Below are 22,273 nucleotides of genomic sequence, written 5' to 3' on the forward strand. Positions count from 1 at the left end.
TTACATAAATCACCAACAGTAGAGATATAATATATCAGCTCATTTGGCTCCCAAATCATTCATAATTGTGTAGGAAGTATAATTAAATCATCCTCTTCACCATTGATGAATCAGGAAAGAGCAAAGTAAACATGAAACTTAATAAACATTTTGAAACATTTGGCTTCCCATAATTTTAGCACAGACTTAGACCGTGGTCTAAGTTAAACCTGACTTCAGAATACAGGCCCTTGTATCTGCCTCCAAGACATTAGCTATGATTATGTAGTGAAGGTCCATATGGTAAAGAAGGATAATTAATTAAAGAAATAATAAAATTAACACACATCTAAAGCAGGTCCTATTGAATCAAGTCTTTATTTACAAAATCAGGAATACTACCATACCCATCTTGGGAAATATATCAATTCCTACACATGACAGACTACATGGACATACTCTCTTGGAAATATAATCTCTATACCTTACATACATAGGTATATTGCATATTGTTTCATCTATTATCATTATAGTTATCTATTAACAAACAGGTTTGATGGGTTATCACAGGTTGAAATCTTTCAATCATTTACATAGTAAAACATCTGGATCAATCAAAGACATAAATATCTATAAAACACACCGCATCATCTACACATACAAAGGCCATTGTGAAAGTACAAAAAAATAAAGATACTTGGAAGGTTGCCATCCAAGATTATCTAACCTCAACTGACTCGCTTACAACGGGAGAGGGCGCCGTTGATGGGTCCTCCTTGGGTGGCATGGTAGCGTTGTGTGCCCTCTTCATGTGTTTCTTAACGCTTGCGTTGCGTGTGAACACCGATTTACATATAGGGCACGAATAAGGTTTCTCACCGGTGTGGATGAGATAGTGTGTTTTTAAACTGCTGCTTTGCGTGAAACACTTACCGCAGAGTTCACACGAGTAAGGTTTATCGCCGGTGTGGCGTCTCATGTGAACCTTCAGATGGCTTGCGTTGGAAAAGGACTCTCTGCACACCTCACAAGTGTATGGCTTCTCTTTAGTGTGAACCTGAAATTAAAGTATAAATCACATGCATCACACCTATTCTTAAGGAGGGGGGGGGGTGATCTACTGTTACATCCCCTGTCCCGTCTATACACTATTCATCAATGAGTAGGTGGTTCGTCCGGTGTATTCTACTCGCCTGTCAAGCAAAAATCTTCAGGTCAAGTCAATCTTGACGTTCAATTCCATGGATTCACAATAAGGTGCCCCCATCTATTGGTTGCATTTGACAGGTCAATTTCTAACTTCGGGGTCGACATCACGCACAGTGCTATGTGACTGTAATGCCAAAAATTATCTAATGTGGTATTGCAAGAAACTTGCGATCAATTGCAAGTCAATTTTTGGTCCCTAAATCAAGCGTACATCTTGCAATTAATTGCAAATGAGTGATTGATTGCTAATTTGCTCCTTGAAACAAGAAGTTTAATCTGATTTTCTACAGCTAACGTTGATCTATCAGCTGTAAAATTGCAACAGAATTATTTGCAATTGATCGCAAATATTTTCTTGCAACACCCCCTTAATTGTCACAAATACATATGTGGCAAATTTCTCTCCCACTTCCTGGACTCTGGTAAATCGCAATACGCAAACCAGCTTCTGCCAGAGCAGCATATCACATGAATGTGTATCATATGAAAGTTTACAGATGTAAACTTTTTCCCTCACAAGGCATTGCAAATTTTGGCCAATCCGCAGCAAACGATAGGTAGCACACCCTATTTTGAATCCACTGAATTTCCACAGTAATCAATATGATGATCGTAGACATTAACAGAAAGACAAGAAAACCAAATTACCTTGTAATGTTCCTTGAGATTATCCTTCCTCTTGAATGCCTTGTTGCATGTCTCACAAACGTACGGTCTCTTCTCTATATGAAGAAGGGTATGGGTTTTCAGCTCCTCAGAATTGTCAAATCTTTGATTGCAGAACCTGCAATCAAAGTTCTGACCAGCAGTATGAATCTAATGCAATCAAAAGAAATTACATTCATAAACAAGATACCTGTATTTGGTTATCAAATTGAAGATTGCAGAACTTGCGATCAGGGAGGTGTTTCATGAAAGTTGTCAACCCTGACTAAATTGTCAGTGCTGACAATTTCAGTGAAACCCTTGGTTTTGATTGGCTGTGAGGCACTTGGCTCTGACTGTTACTATGGTAACTGTCGGAGAAAACCAACTTGTCAGTGCTGACAACTTTCATGAAACACTCCCCAGATCCGACCAGCAGTGTGAATCTAATGCAATCAAAAGATAATACATTCATGAGAAACACGTATCAAATCAAATTCTGAATAGCAGTGTAGATCAAAGGAAGATACATTCATAAACATCATGAAGGCAATAACTTGAACCCTGCTAGCTCCTTTCAAACAATCAAATTAATTTGGATTTCAATTTGAAACAAGATTACTATGAAAAAAAACTGAAAACATATCTGGAAATGTTAATACTGTCGGCTGGCAGTTTGATTTGAGACAACAATAGCATAATGTCCATGAACATGTTGATTCAGATGAAATGTTTTAAAAAACTTTACGTTATGCATTCAAGGAATGAATAAAACCATGTATAGATACAATTGCATACTTTTGTTATGTTTGTTGTTCTGTATTTCCTTACTGCATTTGTTTTTTAATTGTGTTGTTTTGTGTTAATTTCAGGATCACTAACTTATAAGTTCCCAGTGATCCTTCCACTGTTATTAAATATACTCTCTTTCGTTATAATGTATTTTATTGAAATATTCATACTTCTTCATCTTGATTTGTATGTTTTTTTTTATGAAGATTGTGGTAAATAAAGTATCAATTTCAATGTAGCATTCACTTGATTTGAGTGTGTATGTAAAAGCACAAAGTGGATGAATTTCTTGCTGGAGACAACAAGAATCATGGAGTACAGATTTGAACCCCTGAATGCCTCATTCAACTATGACAAAACTAAAGTCTACAGTACACTGCACAGTGAAATCAAGTGCTTTGCATTCAAACTAATACATGAAGTGTTAAGATGTGGTGGAAATAGCCTTACTAACAATGTATTTAATCCACTTTTATATCGCGATTAATACATCGGAACAGATATGTATTATACCCCGGTCATCGGATTCAATCAGTCATTCCAGCACACAATGTGTGCACATCCTCCACTCCCTGGGGAGTATTCCAGTCAGTCGCCTGTGAGGCGCACACAGTACTGGACAAGCTACAATGACTTTCGCATCCTACCGGGTACCCATTTTGCACCTGGGTCGAGAGTGGCAAAGTGTGGATTAACGCCTTGCCAAAGGATGTCAGACCGCAGTGGGATTCGAATACACGACCCTCTGTTTATAAGGCGAGAGTCAGAACAACTACACCACGGCTCCTCCACTTGATATTCCAATATCATACTCTTTCTTTTCATGCTTTTAGTCTCAAAAGTGGTACAGATAAACTTGTGATACAATCCGGGGGGGGGGCCACTTACATTGGCAAGTGGATACCATGCGCGACCAAAAAACATGTAAAAAGGATGTCTTTTTCACGATAGAGCACGTTACGTACATAACGTGATAAGGGTGTCAAAAACACAAAAATAATGAAAAAAGGGTATCTATTTTGCTAGGAAAGTAACGTGTTCAGGGTCATATTTGCGGGATGATAAAATGAAATTAAAATGTTTTATAAAGGATGTCCTTTTTGCCTCAACGTTACGTGTTAATTTAGAGTCCGATTTGCACGAGGTGTGGAAGGCAGGGTCGCACTAAACCTGTGACATACTTGTTTAGGGGTTCATTTCAGGAAATATTTGCCAAGAGAATCATTTGGTTCCCAATACTTGTTAAGGGTAGTGTTTCACCCGTCAGTACTTGTTTAGGGGTTCATTTCAGGAAATACTTGCCAAGAGAATCGTTTTGTTCCCAATACTTGTTTAGGGTTCACATGCCAATACTTGTTAAGGGGTGCATTTTCAGAATATGGAAAATACGTGTTAAGGGTGCTTTTCGAGACCCCATGGTCGCGCATGGTATCCATTCGTAAATGGAAGTGGCCCCCCCCCCGGGATACAATGATCCCATTGTGATGTCACAACTCCTGTTTTATGCTGTCATAATGAATTCATGATTGCATCTCAAACTCATTCATTTTAGTTTATTTTGTGCAAACTGAATATCCCAACCTTTCATTTTTTTTTCTTCAAACCCCCAAATCTGTTTGGATGCATGTACGATATTATGCAACATTTACAGCGCTTGATATTGTTATCCCATGTTTCAGCATAGCTGCCAATCCGGTACTTTTTTATCACTCATAGGATAGGCACCCATTTACCTAACCTGGGGGGTGTTTCACAAAGATTTAAGTATGACTTAAGTCGCACTTAAATGCCCACGCATACATGATATGCAATGCGCGATCTTATTGATAGATCTTATTTGATAGTGCGCGTTCTCATGACAAGATCTGACCAATGTGGTCAAGCCTTTTATACTGTACGCAACTCGGTATTTAAGTGCGACTGTACATGTAGGTCACACTTAAATCTTTGTGAAACACCCCCTGGGTCAACTGAGGAAAATATAGATCAATGCCATGTGAAAGGACATTAGTGATGAGGTGGGAATTCAATTTGCACAAAAATCATTCTGAGCTTTGTTGAATGCCTAGTCTGAATGAACCTTAAGTACGCTCTTCAATTATTTACCTTCATATGGATAAGAAGATTTTCTTTCTTGCCAAACTGCCGTTGACAGACCTCACACACGTAGGGTTTTTCTCCAGTATGTATCCGCATATGGGTGGCTAGCTGAGTACTCTGGATAAAGGCGGCACCACATACTTCACAAACAAACGGCTTTTTACCAGTGTGAATGCGCATATGGACAGTCAAGGTGCATTTCACACTGAAGCTCTTGTTGCATATTTTGCAAGGGAAGGGTTTTTCCCCAGTGTGCGTTCTCATATGGGACTGCAGACTGGTCGTCGAGCTGACCCACTTGTTGCAGATCTCGCACTTGACTTCCTTCTCGCCCGTATGAGTGCGGATGTGACGCTTCAACCAGCTACCCTGACCGAACAGTTTCCCGCAGATGGGGCATTGGAAGCACTTCTCACCCGTATGCGTTCTCATGTGTGAACGTAGATTACTGGCACGTGTGAACGCCTTTGGACACTCGTCACACTGATGGAGCTTTTCGCCCGTGTGGATCTTCAGGTGACGGGTGAGACAACCTCGTAGAGTGAACCGCTTTCCGCAGATTGGACATTGGTGGCGTCTACTAGGATCCTCACCAGGAAACACTCCCTGGATCTGACCAAGATGATTGCTATGTCCTTCAAGAGAATCTTCCGATCTCGTCATCGGCTCCGTCTGACTGGTTTCACTCTCGGTATCAATCATCAATCTCCCTTCGTTCTCCTCATCCATATCATCATCATCTGGTCCCTGATAGTCTCTACGGAACTGATCTAACCCGTCCTTCTCGTCCACTTCAAGCCAGCCACCGTCCGTCTCGTCTTCGGCGATGGACGTGCCCTCGCTTCCACCCTCAATCTTCTCATCCTCCTGCTTCGATTCGATGGTGGCGCAGCACTTTGTGCACAGCACCAGCTCAATATCATGCAGGACGTAACGGAATGTAGTCCTCTTATGTTCTGCATCGTCGTAAGGTTTATGACACACCTCGCACCTATCTTCATCCGCTACAGGCTCTTCTTTAATGGTTTGAGTCTCTTCTTTAATGTCTAAGGTCTCGTCCTTGACGGTGATGTTATTGTTTGGTAGAGAATGATAGACGGGGCTATTGGAAGTGAAAGGAATACCCTGGTGCGTTGGTTCGTACTGAAAGACATGATTTGATGACTTGGTATGGTGTTCATCTCTCCCGTTCACTAGACTTGTATAGTAACCTGCCAACATTCAAACAAATAATGATACAGGCAGTTAATATATCAAGGCACATTTACTGCAGCCATCCCATGACAAAAAGAAGCAAGTCTTGATTTTTTTTTTAAAATTGACTTTTTCTTCCTTTGGTTTATCTCTCTCTCTCTCTATATATATATATATTCTACATGGTGCCAAAGAAATATGAGTCATAAAGCCTCCAAATTCAGAAATACCATTTAAATGTTTCATGAGGAATTAACTAAATGCTCACAACTCAATGTATTTTCACATAAAACAATGAAACGGATTTCACAGTAACGCTTCCTTTAGTCACAGGATAGCATTGTTTTTCTAATACAGAGACACTTTACAGGGAAGGTTGGGAGCAGCCACCCAAGTTGATTTTTCAAATAGTGAAGAAAAAAGAAACAGACAGGGGCGGGGGAATAAGAAAGCAGAAAAGAGGTAAGCTATCGGAATGAGATGTCTACATGTACATGTATGGCATAAAACTCTATATTACCCACATCATTCAAATTAACAACAAAAAGCATCACTAATAACTTTTCTTGCCCTTACTTCTATCACTACCTCTGCATGTAAAAAAGGCGAGTTCAATACCATCTTTAATCACTTAGGCCCGTTGATATGTAATTCAGTGTTAGCGCTGCATACAAACCACCCCTGAACCCCATGGCCCGTATTCTGAAGTCGGGTTTAACTCAAACTCAGGTTTAAAGTTGCGGTTTAAGTATGGACAGCCAATTGTAACATAATCACTAACAGTAGAGATATCATATTTTGAGCTCATTTGGCTCTCAAATCATTCGTAATTGTGTAGGAAGTATAAATAGATGATTGTCTTCACCATCGATGAATCAGGAAAGAGCACAGTAAACATACAACTTAATAAAAATTTTGATACTTTTGGCTTCCCATACTTAAACCACAACTTTATACCTGAGTTTATGTTAAACCTGACTTCAGAATACGGGCCTTTTTATTTGCATAAACATTCTTTGAAAAAATATTAGTTTATTTTCCAAGATTCGCTTTAGTCAGAGTGTTATTACATTGATGTTTCTTCACTTTTGGCTTAAAGACTGGTAACTCGGCCTGAAAAAGCTTTGTAATGCTGTGAAATAGCGTCCACCACTGAAATGGGTCTACATGTAGCAAGAACACTGACACCAAACTTGTGAAGTCCATGTTCACAGTTCCAAAGTCGTGCAATATGTTGTAGAGGCATGTTGGAATCAAACTGCTCAAAAAAGGACCCTATTTTGCACAAAAAACGTGATCTTATTTACACATAGATATCCACATATACTGTGCTTCCAGTCAAAATTCATATATTTGTCCTAGATTTTCTACTTTGAAAATTCAAAATTAATAAATTTCAGGTTGTTGTATGATCAGAATAAAAACAAACAATACAAAAACAAGTAGATACATGAGAAATTTTCAAACAATAACATAACTAGCGGGAAACATGTTCAGTTTTGTGTATGGAAGCAAAGGAAAGGTCCTTGCACATCATAATTTTATTACCTTTGCCGCAAATAAAAAAAAGTAGTGATTTAAAGGAATTTATAACATTTTTAAATTCATAAATTAACAATATTGTTTGTCCCATTTTCTTCAAACTTTCACCAGTCTGCTTTTCTGCAGTTTCAAAGAAAGACAAAAATATTCCAGTTTAAAAGGAAATTTCTGACAAAAAAATATTACCATCATCACTTGCTTCATCCACCGGTTCTTGCTTGATGGTGACTAGATCTGAGATAGGTACATCTTTGATTCGTTTGGTGGATAGATCTAAAACCTGTGTCATTTTGCCGCCTACCCTCACTTGGTCTCCTCTGTGATAAAAGTCAAAAGAATAAAGTTGAAAAATAAAGTCACCAATGATTATAGCCAATTTTTATAAAGCGCTTCTCTCAGAATGGCTCAAAGCATGTTACAGCATATTATTACCCCGGTCATTGGATTCATTTCGATCCCGCACAAAAAGTGTTCAATTTCCACTCCCTGGGGAGCATTCCTTGCATTCATCGCAGCCTCATTATGGCGCTGGCAAGATCAAACATACAACATCTTTCGCATCCTACCGGGTACCCATTTAGCACCTGGGTCGAGAGTGGCAAAGTGTGGATTAACGTCTTGCCAAAGGACGCTAGACAGTTGCAGGATTCGAACACACAACCCTCTGTTTACAAGGCGATAGCCAGAACCACTACAGCCCTGCTCTACCACGGCAACGGCACCAAGGCAGTGTACAAAAACTTTGAGGTCACAAGAATCACCGCTCCTCTAGTTTCATCATAGACAAGCAAATGGGGCTGAAAAAAGGTCATATAATGTCTTTATAGGCTTATTACGGAATTCCTGCAAAATCTTCTTTACCACTTCTTTCCTCAAGTCCCTAATAACTTTTTGATTAGTTGTAAAACAATGCTTGCTGGATTCCTACAGGGAAAAAACAATACAACATGAAGTAAAACAAAGTAAAAGCACACAAAAACACTTGAAATATCATCAAAATCAGTCAAGGAATAATAAAAGACTTTATGTCATTTTTGGCTTCGCATTATTTTGGGAAAACAGTTCTGTACATGTCCTCATTAATATGCAATGATTGACGATCAACACCCCCCATTACTTAAAAGGGGTAGACTACCTGCTTCATATTAAAGGAGAATAAAATCTTTGGAACAAGATAGCTTGTGTGAAAACAGAAAAATCAAAGAAACAGATAAACGAAAGTTAGAGCAAAATCGGACAAATAATGAGAAAGTTATGAGCATTTGAATATAACGATCACTAATGCTATGGAGATCCTCCAATTGGCAATGCAACAAAGATGTGTAATGTCACTTGTGAACAACTCTCCCCATTACTTTAGTATGTATTTCACTTAAATTGCCTCTTTTATCACATCTATCAGTTAATCATGTGTTATTTCTATAAGAGGGCATGTAGTACAGATTACTAAAGAACACATCATGGATAAAGAGTTTGTACCACCATAAGAAAAAGCAAAAAGCATTTGGGGGGTACTTTATAGTCCATGAAAGGGAAAGTTGTTCAAATGTGACATCACAAAACCTTGTTGCATTGCTAATGGGAGGATCTCCATAGCATTAGTGATTGCAATATTCAAATGCTAATAATTTTCTCATAATTTGTCCGATTTTTCTCTAACTTTCTTTGTTCTTATTCTTTGATTTTTCTGTTTCGACACAAGCCTACTTGTTCCAAAGGTTTCATTCCCCTTTAATGTCACATTCCCCTCTTATTCTTTGGTTTTACATGATGTGAAATTATATTTATAAAATTCAAATTTTGTCCACCAAAAATGAAATTATGGGATTGACAAGGATTAAATGCAGACCTTCATTTTTAAGGAGCGCAATCGCACAGGCACCCCAGCCGCACTCCTAAAAAAAATAAGAAGAGCAAAAAATCACACTCCTAAAAAAAGAGATAAAATTTCACATTTGACATCTTTAAATCCATGAAATGGCCATCTATTTTCCATAATTCACTTTTTACACCTTCATATACAGTAGGTGTATGAAGGTTCATAGATAAATGAAATAAATAGATACAAACCGATTTCACCCTCTAAATATGGATTTCCTTGGGAAACCCATCTGGGTGTATAGGTCTCACTTATGCATGTACGGGAAGGGTTTCAAGGCTCTGTGATGAAAAAGTATACTTGTAAAAAATTTCTTAAATATCATCACGGAGTCCACCCATGGGTGCATCTCTGCTGCCGTGTACAGGAAAATTGAAGGCACAGCGCATTCAACAATGCAACAAAGTCCCGCAAATTTAATAAGAGGATTTACAGAATGAAGTCCTATGAAACTTACCAAACGATGTGAAGTTAATTCTTCCTAATATGATGAATATCGTGTCATTTAAGCGTTGATTTTTCTACTCGTTGACAAAATACGGAGCAACCTTGCAAGTTCTCAAATTTTTCGTCTAATGAGCGAAAGAGGGAGTGCAAAATTATCTTACACATAAATCGATGCAAAGCGTTACGCGAAGTCGGCAAAGTGTCCAATCTTTTTACTGTACAGACTTTGGTAGAATATCAATTGACAAATGAACGGTAGCACTTGCGGGGCTTCATTCAAGATAAGTAGAATTTTCTATATTTTTTGTTTAATATGTCAACGCTTTGAATATTTTCCAAAAAGTATTATCGTCAGCAAAAATAATAAAAAAGTATGTTTTTGAAGTTATTGCATTTATTGGTGTCTCTATTTTATCAAACAATCATTGAAATTGTGCATACAGTGAATCAAAAATCTAGTTTTAAAAATACTGACAAGCTGAATTAAGGTTGTGAACTGTATTAGAGCGACCTACGACCTTCCTTTTATTTCCGTGGAAGAGACATGCGAAGCCACTTTCCAGGCTGAGGTAAGCCATTTTGCTCTTTTTTGTGTCCTTTTTTAATTAAAAAAAATATGTTAAAAATTGAAAATGGAATGCTTTTCACCAGAAAAAGCCCTGGTGAGTAGCGGAATCGGTTTCGGCCAACCTCATTCATATTATGAAGCGATGTTAACGACAACTCTAAAATCCACTACAAAAACATGTTGGTTGTGCGAGGTTCGTATAGCATATACTAACATCACAATAGTGTCAGTGGGTTAGTATATGCTATACGAACCTCGCACAATTTTTTGATATACTGACATGATAAAGGAGCATTTTGACAAATTTTTGAAAGAATTGACAAAGAGAACAGGTATCTCAAAAATCAAACAATGCGAGCACGCAGCGCGAGCTGAAAATGTTGATATAACAATTTGTGTAAATCAAACAGAATAATGAAACCTTGATGCAAGAGCTAAAATATTGTGTGCAATTTGATTTCAGAACTGGATATATGAAATGCCATTTAATTCTCTTGAGTGAGATTCATTTCACAGGCGATGCGAGCGCGAGCGAAAATTTTTATATAAAGTCTATTTTCCAATTCTTCCCCTCACCTTTTTCTTGTTTCCTTTTGGGGTCGGGCTGGCCGTTACGAGGCTGTGCATTACACATCATGGGTTTAATATAGTCTTGAAAACGCAATGTTTTATATAAGCTGTCATATACTTCTTCATCACTGACGTCTTGACACTGTAGCCATAGTTTCTTAAGCGAAGAACAATAATAAAGATGGATTTCCCTAGGAAATCCATCTTTTCAAAACATGATCCCTCAAAATACGTTAAAGAGGAATGAAACCTTTGGAACAAATAGGCTTGTGTAGAAACAGAAAAATCAAAGAATAAGATTAAAGAAAGTTTGAGAAAAATCGGACAAATAATGAGAAAGTTATGAGCATTTTACTATTGCAATCACTAATGCTATGGAGATCCTCCAATTGGCAATGCGACAAGGATGTGTGATGTCACTGATGAACAACTTTCCCTTTGGTGGACTATAAAATACCCTCAAAATGTCTCTTTTTGCTTTTTCTTACGTGATGATACAAACTCTCTATCCATGATGTATTCTTAAAAAATATGTATTACATGCCCTCATGTAGAAAGAACACATGATCTATGGATAGATGTGATAAAAGAGGCAATTCAAGTGAAATATATACTAAAGTAATGGGGAGAGTTGTTCACAAGTGACATCACACATCTTTGTCGCATTGCCAATTTGCTATCTCCATAGCATTAGTGATTGCAATATTCAAATGCTCATAACTTTCTCGTTATTTGTCCGATTTTTCTCAAACTTTTGTTGATCTGTTTCTTTGATTTTTCTGTTTTCACACAAGCTTTCTTGTTCCACTGGTTTCATTCTCCTTTAATTTGATTAATTTCTACACCTTCCTACGCCTAATGCGTAGGAAGGTTTTAAAAAATATTAAATAAAAATGTAAAAAAGATTTCTTACCTCACTGATGCCGCGTAGACCCCTCGATCCACATGTAAACAACGGAAATACAATAGCGTCGACCCTTGAACCGCCTATTTATGACGTACTTCTGGCTAACGACGCCGTTTTGAAAAACTATTTATAGATGAAAATTATTATTTTACAAAAATTAAAATTCATTCCGTAATTATAATTTGTAGTATTTAACAAATTTATAATAACGTAATAAATTTCAATATTTTTTTTCAAAACGGCGTTGTTGGCCGGAAGTACGTCATACATAGGCGGTTCAAGGGTCAATGCTATTGTATTTCCGTGAGGGGTCTACGCGGCATCAGTGAGGTAAGAAATCTTCTTTTTTAAAAATTTTTATTTAATATTTTTAAAACATGTGTAGAAATTAATAAAAATTAATGTATTTCGAGGGATCATGTTTTGAAAAGATGGATTTCCTAGGGAAATCCATCTTTATTACTGTTCTTCGCTTAAGACACTATGGCTACAGTGTCAAGACGTCAATGATGAAGAAGTATATGACAGCTTATAAAAAACATCATCATTGCATCCTCAAGACTAGGTATAATACCTCTTTCTTACTTTTCTTTCTGTTTTTTGTAGTTTCTATCAAGATAAAGAGTACACTTTTTTCTGCAGGTTGTCAAAAAATGGGGGGGGGGGGCGGGCCGCTTGGCCCCCTCCTGGATCCGCGCCTGAAAACAACGACAAATTAAACAAAAAATATAGAAAATTCTATGTTCCTTGAACAAAGCCCCGCAAGTGCTCCCGTTCGTTTGTCAATTAACGTTCCACCAAAGTCTTTACAGTAAAAACATTGAACACTTTGCCGACTTTGCGTAACACTTTGCATCGATTTACGTGTAAGATAATTTTGGTGTCTAATCTTTCAATTGTAGTGTCTTTGATATGAAGATAAATTGTGCACCCTCTTTCACTCATTACACAAAAAATTTGAGAGCTAGAAAGGTGGCTTTCGTATTTTGTCAACAAGAAGAAAAATCAACGCTTAAATGACGCATTTTGAGGCATATTCATCAAATTATGAAGAATTGACTTCACATTGTTTGGTAAGTTTCGCAGGAGGACTTCATTCTGTAAGTCCTCGTATTCATTTTTCATAAAGTAACGTTATTTGTTGAATGCGGCATGCCTTCGATTATTTTGTAGTCGGCAGCAGAGATGTAGCCATGGGTGATACGGCCAAATCGTGGTTTCGGGAACCACTCGTCGATTTGTATACGCGCACTTGTGTACAAAGTGAATGGAGGTGGAAATGGGGAACCGTGTGACTGAATAAAGCACTGCTGTATGAAGTGAACGGTGGTTCCCAATATCACGATAATGCCGGTGATACTAACCTTGCAATACGTGTGAGTGCACGGAGTCCTCAACTTAAAGGCTATGTTAGTATGTATGCTGGCTTCCATGAAAATGAGTTTGCCATGTCGAATTCCGGGCAACTTTTCTCACTTCGGCAAAATCAAAATTAGCCGTAAATGTTAATTGACTAAACAGATCTTTTAGACACTTATCCAATCTTGATGACACATTAACAGGCCAAATCGTGGTTTTGGGAACCACTCGTAGATTTGTGTACGCGCACTTGTGTACAAAGTGAATGGAGGTGGAAATAAATAGGGAACCGTGCGTGTGACTGAATAAAGCGCTGTTGTATGAAGTGAACGGTGGTTCCCAATATCACGATAATGCCCATTAACATTAAATGATGAGGGTGTTCTCACGAATGGTTTATGCTGAATTTCCCACTCCTAGTACCAATGAGGTCCAAACATTAACATGTATGGACCTCATAGGCGACATTACCTAAAATTATGGGTTAGACAATTCAGTTCTGATTTCAAACCCAAGACTTTGGTAAATGTACGCCTTAATACAAATTGGAGTTATGCGATATGACTTTCATTTGGTGGGAAGCCTTTAAATACTTCAACAAGTGGAATGCCTCTGGCCGTCTCACCTGCACCACGCAGTTCAATATAGCAGCAGTGCTGACTTTGAATACTACTCTAACTCGCACAAGATGTTCAGTGATACATGGTTACTCTTATGTCCACTTTTTATGAACTAGACCAATAAACTTAGAGATATGATGGTTATTCAACAAAAAACCCCAACATGGCCAAAGTTCATTGACCTTACATGACCTGTGACCTGAAACTCGCACAGGATGTTCAGTGATACTTGATTACTCTTATGTACAAGTTTCATGAATCAGATCCATAAACTTTCAAAGTTATGATGGTAATTCAACAGATACACCCAGTTCGGCCAAAGTTCATTGACCTTTGACCTTGGTCATGTGACCTGAAACGCGCACAGGATGTTCAGTGATATTTGATTACTCATATGTCCAAGTTTAATGAACTAGACTAATAAACTTTCAAAGTTATGATGGTAATTCATCAGATACCCCCAATTCGGCCAAAGTTCATTGACCCTAAATGACCTTTGACCTTAATCATGAGACCTGAAACTTGCACAAAATGTTCAGTGATGCTTGATTACTATTATGTCCAAGTTTCATGAATCAGATCCATAAACTTTCAAAGTTATGATGGTAATTCAACAGATATCCGCAATTCGGCCAAAGTTCATTGACCCTAAATGACCTTTGACCTTGGTCATGTGACGTGAAACTCGTGCAGGATGTTCAGTGATACTTGATTAACCTTATGTCCAAGTTTCATGAACTAGGTCCATATATTTTCTAAGTTATGATGACATTTCAAAAACTTAACCTCAGGTTAAGATTTCGATGTTGATCCCGCCAACATGGTCTAAGTTCATTGACCCTAAATGACCTTTGACCTTGGTCATGTGACATGAAACTCTAATAGGATGTTCAGTAATACTTGATTAACCTTATGGCCAAGTTTTATTAACTAGGTCCATATACTTTCTAAGTTATGACGTCATTTCAAAAACTTAACCTCAGGTTAAGATTTGATGTTGACGCCGCCGCCGCCGCCGTCGGAAAAGCGGCGCCTATAGTCTCACTCTGCTTCGCAGGTGAGACAAAAAATGAGTTGAAATTAAAATGAATTACTATTAAACTTACATTTCAGGCCCTTTTTGTTAATTTTCGGTGAGCGTTCCACACAGCTGCGACGAGTGATCAACTCCGAAGTGATACGCGAACTGGTCAGCTGATCGGTCAGGTGATCGGTAGATTATCTTTTTGTCAGACGTTCATAATTTATGTAAAGCGTATCAATCTTCAGTATCTTGATTCCAAAGTATCAGTATTGCAGATAAATATCATTATTGATTGGAATCAGTGGCGGATCGGGGGTGGGGGTGAGCATTTCTGCCCGATCCCCCTATTGAGATTTGTAGTAAATATTTTGGAATTAAATACGTTGTTCATACTAGTTATGCGACCCCTCCCTTATGATGATCACAGCATTATTTGTAATGGGGATATTTCGTTCATATTCTTGTCTCTTCTTTCTCTTTTTAGCCTTTTTTTGCTTGTTAAAACCTTTTTTCCTTTTTTTTTTGGGGGGGGGCTCGCCAAATTTTACGTGGGTCAAAATTACCTTCATTTTTTTAGTGACAATCTTTTTTTCATTTGTCCAGTTCTACGCGAGACAAAATTACCTTCGATCATTATTATAGTTAAAAACTTTTTTTTATTTTTTATTTATTTATTTTTTTTTTTGGGGGGGAGGTTGCCAAATATCACGCGAACGTTTTTCAGCTTTTACTGTTTTATTCGACTTATAATCAAATATTAAATGGGGCTTACCACAGTTTTTTTTAAAGTCAATTCATAAGAATATTCCTCCTCGGGATTTGAGCTTTCTTTCATGAAATATCAATTTTTTTCATGATTACCAAAAATACTTAAAATTTTTTATCGGTGTATGCCTATAAAGCTTTAGCTCATGCGTTGCGCCTGCCATATTTTAATGCTGATCAACTTTATGCTTTTAATGAATTCCTAAAAACAATAAATTCTCAGATCATCAATTTTGTCGCAATCGAATAATTTGATTGCGTCTCTCTATCAGTTTTGAATATTCGTAAAAAATATCAGCTCGTGCTTTTTGCTCATAATATTTTGATTGTAAATTCTTCTCTTATATAATCGAGTCGGATAGATAGATAACTAGAGAGAGAGTTGGGGGGGGTCCCTCAGCTACTTGTCCTCGCTTATTTGTTATTATTTGTTATTATGCTCATGTTGTGAGAGCTTTGTGTTTTCACATTTTTTTCTTTTTATTGTCTCGGAGCTTCCCTCTATTTCTTTACACTATATAATGTAGTCCTTTTTACCTCATTGTTTCAATCATTGGCGGCGGAAGCCCCAAATTTTAGGAGGGGACAACCTAAAAAATTTTGACAAGCAAAAAAAAAACTCTCTCAACCCAAACATTTTAGGGGGGGACGTAGGAAAATAAATTGACAAGCAAAAAAAAAAAAAAAGGTCAACAACAAATTTAGGGGGGAACGTCCCCGCTTCCGCCGCCTATGGTTTCAATTCTTTTTTGTTCTCATTTCAATGAAAACATCATTATTAAACTGACGTAGAAGACTTTATTACAAAATTTTGACATTGTTTTGTTTCATTTGTTTGGCTTTCTTTTTTTCTTCTCCTCATCTTCTTTTTCTTCTTACTTTTTCCCTTTCCTTATTTTCTCTTCAGTATTTCATTTTATGAGGTATCCGCCAATTTATACAACACCAAGCATATAGAGGCGGATAATCAGTGAGGGAGCATGACGGTGTGCCGCTCTAAAAAAAAGGAGGAATATTGGAAGAAAAAAAAGAAGAAGGGATGGGAAAAAATAAAGAAAAAAAAAAGATGATGATGGCAATGATGATGAAAATTATCTTGGTGATGATGATGGTTGTGGTGACGGTTGTGGTGATGATGATGGTGATGCTAATGATAGTGGTGATGATGATGATGACGAGATGTAATTTTGTTATTTTGTCTTTGAAAAATTAAGTAGTGCAAAGTTGAATTCATTTAAAGTTTATTATGAAAATAGCAGAAAAAAAATTGGTATGCGTTCGAGGAAAATCCATCCCCCACCAATCTTTTTCAAAGGTAAGATTTTTTTTTGCCCGGGGGGGGGCCACTTCCATTCACGAGTGGATACCATGCGCGACCATGGGGTCTCGAAAAGCACCCTAAACACGTAATTTCCATATTCTGAAAATGCACCCCTTAACAAGTATTGGCGTGTGAAACCCTACCCTTAACAAGTATTGGAAACAAAACGATACTCTTGGCAAATATTCCCTGAAATGAACCCCTAAACAAGTACAGGAATGTTTTATTGTTACGGGTCCTTCGGTCGTCGGCTTTACCTTATTTGGTTTAGTACGACCCCACCTTCTACACCTCGCGCAAATCGGACTCTAAACACGAAGTGTTGGAGCAAAAAGGACATCCTTATAAAACATTTTGATTTTGTTTTATCATCCCCGCAAATTAGACCCTAAACACGACGGTTTTCCTAGCGAATTAATAGATACCCTTTTTTCGTTATTTTTGTGTTTTTGACACCCTTATCACGTTACGTAGGTAACATGCCCTATCGTGAAAAGGACATCCTTTTTACGTGTTTTTTGGTCGCGCATGGTATCCACTCGTCAATGTAAGTGGCCCCCCCCCCCCCCGGGTTTTTTGTGACGGTGTAGGCCTTTGCAAGCAGCTATTATTATGGTAAAAAAGTAAATGAAATGTCAAGAAATACATGATAATGATTTTTATGGTACATTTAGTATATCAATTCATACTTGTTATCAAAAAGAAAAAAGTGGGTTGTTACGGACCATTAAAAATGGGAAATTTGGGCATTTTATATTTAGGATAGAGCAACTGCTCGTTATAGACGTCACAATAAATCAAGCATTCTAAATTCTATCAACTCCATTTTTTGTCAAATAACACCTTCATCGATATTTTGAAATGATTTTTCTCATATTTTCATCATCTTTTTATCAGGGTGAAATTCCCCTTTAATTTACAAAACAGATTCGCAAACAATATCAAGAGTAGTGGGAGGCAAGGGTGGAAATCTAAGGTAGGGGACCAGGGGCTGGAAAACAGGCAAAAAAAAACAAAAACAAACTAACAAAAAAAAACAAAAAGGAAGGTTTATCACCCCCAAAAGAAGGTCGTCTCGTCCAAAATACATGTTTTACTTCGATTTAAATGATGTAGGCCTATTTCTTTCCATCATATATAAAAGAACAAAAATAGTAGGGGGACATTTGATAATGTGCCCCTACTATTTTGGGTTAGGGGGAAGTGTCCCCCTGGGATTTGCGCCCATGTGGGTGGGGGGTGTTGCACCTCCTTTCGGAATCATTATGGAACAGTGTGAATAGTCGCTGTGATTTCGATCTCATATAAAAAAAATAGAACAGAAGAACGCCTTGACCACAGGCCAAAATGCCTAACAATTTTCCGCGGCATTAGCAACTCTCGTAAGGGGCGCTCCATTTATAAATAAAGTTGCATGTGTAGCTGTCTATGGCGACAGAATTTATAGCAGAATTGAAGCCAGAAGCGTGGGAATTTTCAAGAAAATTCAAGAAAAAAAAACCGTGAGTACCGATTTAACAGTATGGTAGTGGATCGTATTACCGAACACTTTTCATGAATTTGATCATATCAAACACATTATTCCAATAAAATTCACCAAACTTTCACCATAAATAAACAAGGCAGTGTATACAGCCACACGCGTGTGTCTTTACCATCCAGCCACACCGTGTGGTTATATCCAGAACAACACCTATCTGTGGATACCGCCACACGGCGCCAGTAATAACAGTAAAACGCGTATGTAGGTCTGACCGTCTATATCACGATCAAAATAACCTCATTTCTTCATTAAATTCTTACATTCTAAACCCCTTTGATATCCTTAGATCGTTTCAATTTCATTCTCACCGTCTTCTCTCCTTGCTTTTCTTGTCTTGTTACAAACGGTCGTCTGTTTAACAGCAAATTCTCTTTTTCTACTTGTGTCGATTCTGGCTTCCTTCGCGGTGGCAGACCCATACAGCGTTAGCGCAGCGCAGTAGTAGACATACACAGTTTTCGTACCAAGCGTTAAGAATCCCGAGTTTCGTACGTACGCACGTACGCGCACATAGCCTAGAGTCAGTAGAGAATCGACACAAGTAGAAAAAGTGTGGAAATTTGCTATTTAACAGGCGGCCTTTTGTAACAAGACAAGAAAAGCAAGGAAAGAAGACGGTGAGAATGAAATTGAAACGATTTAAAGAAATCAGAGTGGTTTAGAATGTAAGAATTTAATGAAGAAATGAGGTTATTTTGATCGTGATATAGACGGTCAGACCTACATACGCGTTTTACTGTTATTACTGGCGGCGTGTGGCGGTATCCACAGATAGGTGTTCTGGATATAACCACACGCGTGTGGCTGGATGGTAAAGACACACGCGTGTGGCTGTATACACTGCCAATAAACAAATACCTACAAAATATAAACATGCAGAAATTTTGCCGAAATTGTTTTTCATTTTTACGACATCAGCTTCCAATCGGACCCCTCTTCGCAAGTGAAATATTTTGGTCATTTGAAAAGGTATCGTACATGTATTAGTATTACCGAACGTGTGTTTTCTATGGGAAAAGTTGGGAAAACAACAAAGTCACTGATGAGCTATTTTGACCATATTTTATTGTTTTGAGGATATAAAGACTTCGAAATTGTGTTTTTGACAATTTTTCATCATTTTTCTATTTAAGTTCCCTTTGGAGGGAAGTTGCAAAGGTTTGAGCGTATTTGATTATTTCTGACGCATATGATGCGCGCGTTCGGTAATACAAGGCGGTCGGTTATACAATCACTCACTATACTAATCTAATTAGTTACATGTATTGAATTATAAGAATATTCAATTTTTCGTGAAACAAAGCTTAGTTCTAAGCTAGGGCTGCCCAAATGCGCGTGAGTGGAGTCCCAGTTTCTTAACACGGTTAAGTATTGCGTTGTCGCCGTACATCACTCACACAACATGCGAGGTTAGTAATACTAACCTCGCACAATGCATGTGTTTCATAGTGGACTTTGACGTTTTCATTCATCACACGAATGTGAGGGAATAAAAAACGCCAAACGTTTCAGTATTTCTCCACTAATGATTTCTTTTTTTATAGTTTTAGTTTTTAAAAAAAAAAATGAATTGGAAATTATTTATAAAACTGTTTTTATCGCTTACCTCCAAGTCTCAACCAGATACTACTCCGTTCGATCCGTCCTTAATACTGCGGTGGAAAGTACGCAAACAACAATCGAAAAGCATTTTTTCGTATCGAACATTCTCAATTCAAGTCGTCAGCGCGTAAAAGGAAATTGTACCAAAAATCAACAGGCTGCATAATTGTACCAAAAATCAACAGGCTGCATCTCATGTATATACTCATTGGTAAAGTACGCCATCTTTTGACTAGATGATGATGAAAGTGGATTGAACGAGCAAGAAAATAATGCTGATTGCCTAGAATGCAGCTAGCTTGCAACACCGTAAACAAAGGTACGGTAGGCACTTAAGAACCAAGTTTGAAAGGACACTCGTAAAATTATGTCACTCTCGCGATGAATATTCATTAGATCCTGGTCGTGCGTGTTCAATACAAACTCTCTGCATGCATGCACTCGGTGTGTATTGAACACGCACGACCACGATCTAATGAATATCATCGGCGAGAGTGACATAATTTTACGAGTATCCTTTCAAACTTGGTTCTTAAGTGCCTACCGGCTTGGTGAATAATATCGCGCGCCCTCTTTAGGCAAAAGTTGATATCAACGCTGATCAAGAGGCATCTACGTGAAGATCACGAAAAATGCTCTTATTTTATTAAAACAAACAACAAAAACTGAAAAAGAATTCAACAAACGATCCATAATGGTTCGGTAAGTGTTATAATAAAAATTATAATTCATAGCTATGATGTAAAGTCATAGTTATTTCAGTAAAAATGGTGTGAAAGATTCGCGTGCACCAGGTGCATATGAATCCTTCACACACGAGACGATTTGAAACCATGAGTGACGTACATGTACCGACTACCTGTACGTGCTAAGTATGGTACATCATCATTTTCAATACGTCGGACTGAAATTAAGTTTTTATGCACAAAACTAATGGAGCGTGAACCTTTACAAAAACAAATCGATAAAATTAGCCCTGATATTACAAATAGAGTTCCAGAAACAGAACATATCGATAGATTAAATATATTCGTGCTAATTTACATTTCAAGTAAAATAAACGAATGGTTATTTCTCCATTTAGACCACTTATTTACCTGCATCTGACACGATTCTCGTCCTTCTCGTCGACATCGGCAAGCAACAACGAAAGTAGTCTGTATTCAGACGTAATACGTGTAAGTTCCGTATGTATACCTCAGACAAGACTCCCGGGCGCGGGGGGCAAGACTGTCACCAATTCCGAATCGAAATAATGATTTTTTTTATCCAGTATCTTCTTATTGTTTAAATTTTACGTGGGTAAGTAAAGGAACTCATATCAAACTATGATTACTGATATTATTATGTTCATACTTGAATGAAGGCGAGGATCTTTATCGTTCTCACCGACCCCCCCCCCCCCAAAAAAAAACATAAAAAGAGTCCGATGGTCATTGATTTCAATTCAATTTTTATTTCCATTCATAGTAAAAGCAAAATATCAAAAGAGGAATGTGGAGAGAGCTTAAAAAGAACAAGTAGATAAGTGTTTCCTCCAGGTCGACTCAGGCGCTCTGATTTTTGATTGATAGATGGGGGCTAGATGTGCCCATGTGAATAATTTTCGGCGGCAAATAGGTTCTTATATAGGCAAAGCGACCGACATTTACCAGATCACTTTGAATTTTAAACAAGCAGTGATATATCGCAGGGTTTTGAGGCAGAATTTCAAAGAAATTCCTAGTGTAATTCTTTCAGCACAAGTGTGTAACCTTTATCTGTAATTCGACAATAATTCGAAATACACTGCAAAAACTCCGGTGTTGATTTAACACCAGCCCGGAATGTCCACTGTCCACACCAGATAGGCCTAAGTTTGGGTATTTAACATCAGATGTGTGTTTAACAGGATCAGTTTGATTCCAAACTGGTGTTGTTTCATTACTTCTCTGGTGTAGATTCCGAGCTGGTGTTAAATCAACACCGGACATTTTGCAGTGTGGTCATGGGTGGGAAGGCAAAAGTCAGCGATCTGCCCTCTGTCCCATACTGGGTGCGGCTATGAAAATGACCAACATACAACATAAATAAGGTCTTATCCTGCACGCATACCGATATTTCAATAAGAATAAGAAGGGGCGTAGAATAATCCTTTCCCCACTGCCGTCAAGCCCCACCACACCCCTTCACAGACGAATACACCCCGCTTCATTTATTCTACTGCA

The 22,273-nt window shown here is 37.9% G+C and overlaps 1 protein-coding gene across 2 annotated transcripts; it reads right to left on the minus strand.

Moving 5' to 3' along the window:
- Positions 1–176: 176 nt before the first annotated feature.
- On the minus strand, positions 177–21,268 carry LOC121405950 (gastrula zinc finger protein XlCGF57.1-like). Of its 2 annotated transcripts, none has more exons than XM_041596942.1 (5): positions 21,164–21,268; positions 7,648–7,778; positions 4,732–5,936; positions 1,837–2,004; positions 177–1,036 (listed from the first exon to the last, which is right to left on the minus strand). In XM_041596942.1, the coding sequence occupies exons 2-5, from the start codon at positions 7,748–7,750 to the stop codon at positions 698–700; spliced, it is 1,815 nt and encodes a 604-aa protein (XP_041452876.1). In that variant the 5' UTR covers positions 7,751–7,778; positions 21,164–21,268; the 3' UTR covers positions 177–697. The 2 variants fall into 2 exon arrangements, with proteins under 2 accessions (XP_041452876.1, XP_041452877.1); XM_041596943.1 differs by lacking the exon at positions 21,164–21,268 and adding an exon at positions 13,197–13,382.
- Between the last annotated feature and the right edge of the window lie 1,005 nt (positions 21,269–22,273).

The sequence above is a fragment of the Lytechinus variegatus genome, chromosome 19, assembly GCF_018143015.1.
Source record: "Lytechinus variegatus isolate NC3 chromosome 19, Lvar_3.0, whole genome shotgun sequence".
In the NCBI taxonomy this organism is placed as follows: Eukaryota; Metazoa; Echinodermata; class Echinoidea; order Temnopleuroida; family Toxopneustidae; genus Lytechinus; species Lytechinus variegatus.

Bases quoted from the DNA above. Each gene is read 5' to 3' on its own strand.
- LOC121405950 (XM_041596942.1), bottom strand. From the start codon at position 7,750: ATGACACAGGTTTTAGATCTATCCACCAAACGAATCAAAGATGTACCT. The intron at 2,005-4,731 runs GTAAATAATTGA...TGATTGCATTAG, and splicing joins ATCTTCTTATCCATATGAAG to ATTCATACTGCTGGTCAGAA. The intron at 1,037-1,836 runs GTAATTTGGTTT...CTTTAATTTCAG, and splicing joins ATCTCAAGGAACATTACAAG to GTTCACACTAAAGAGAAGCC.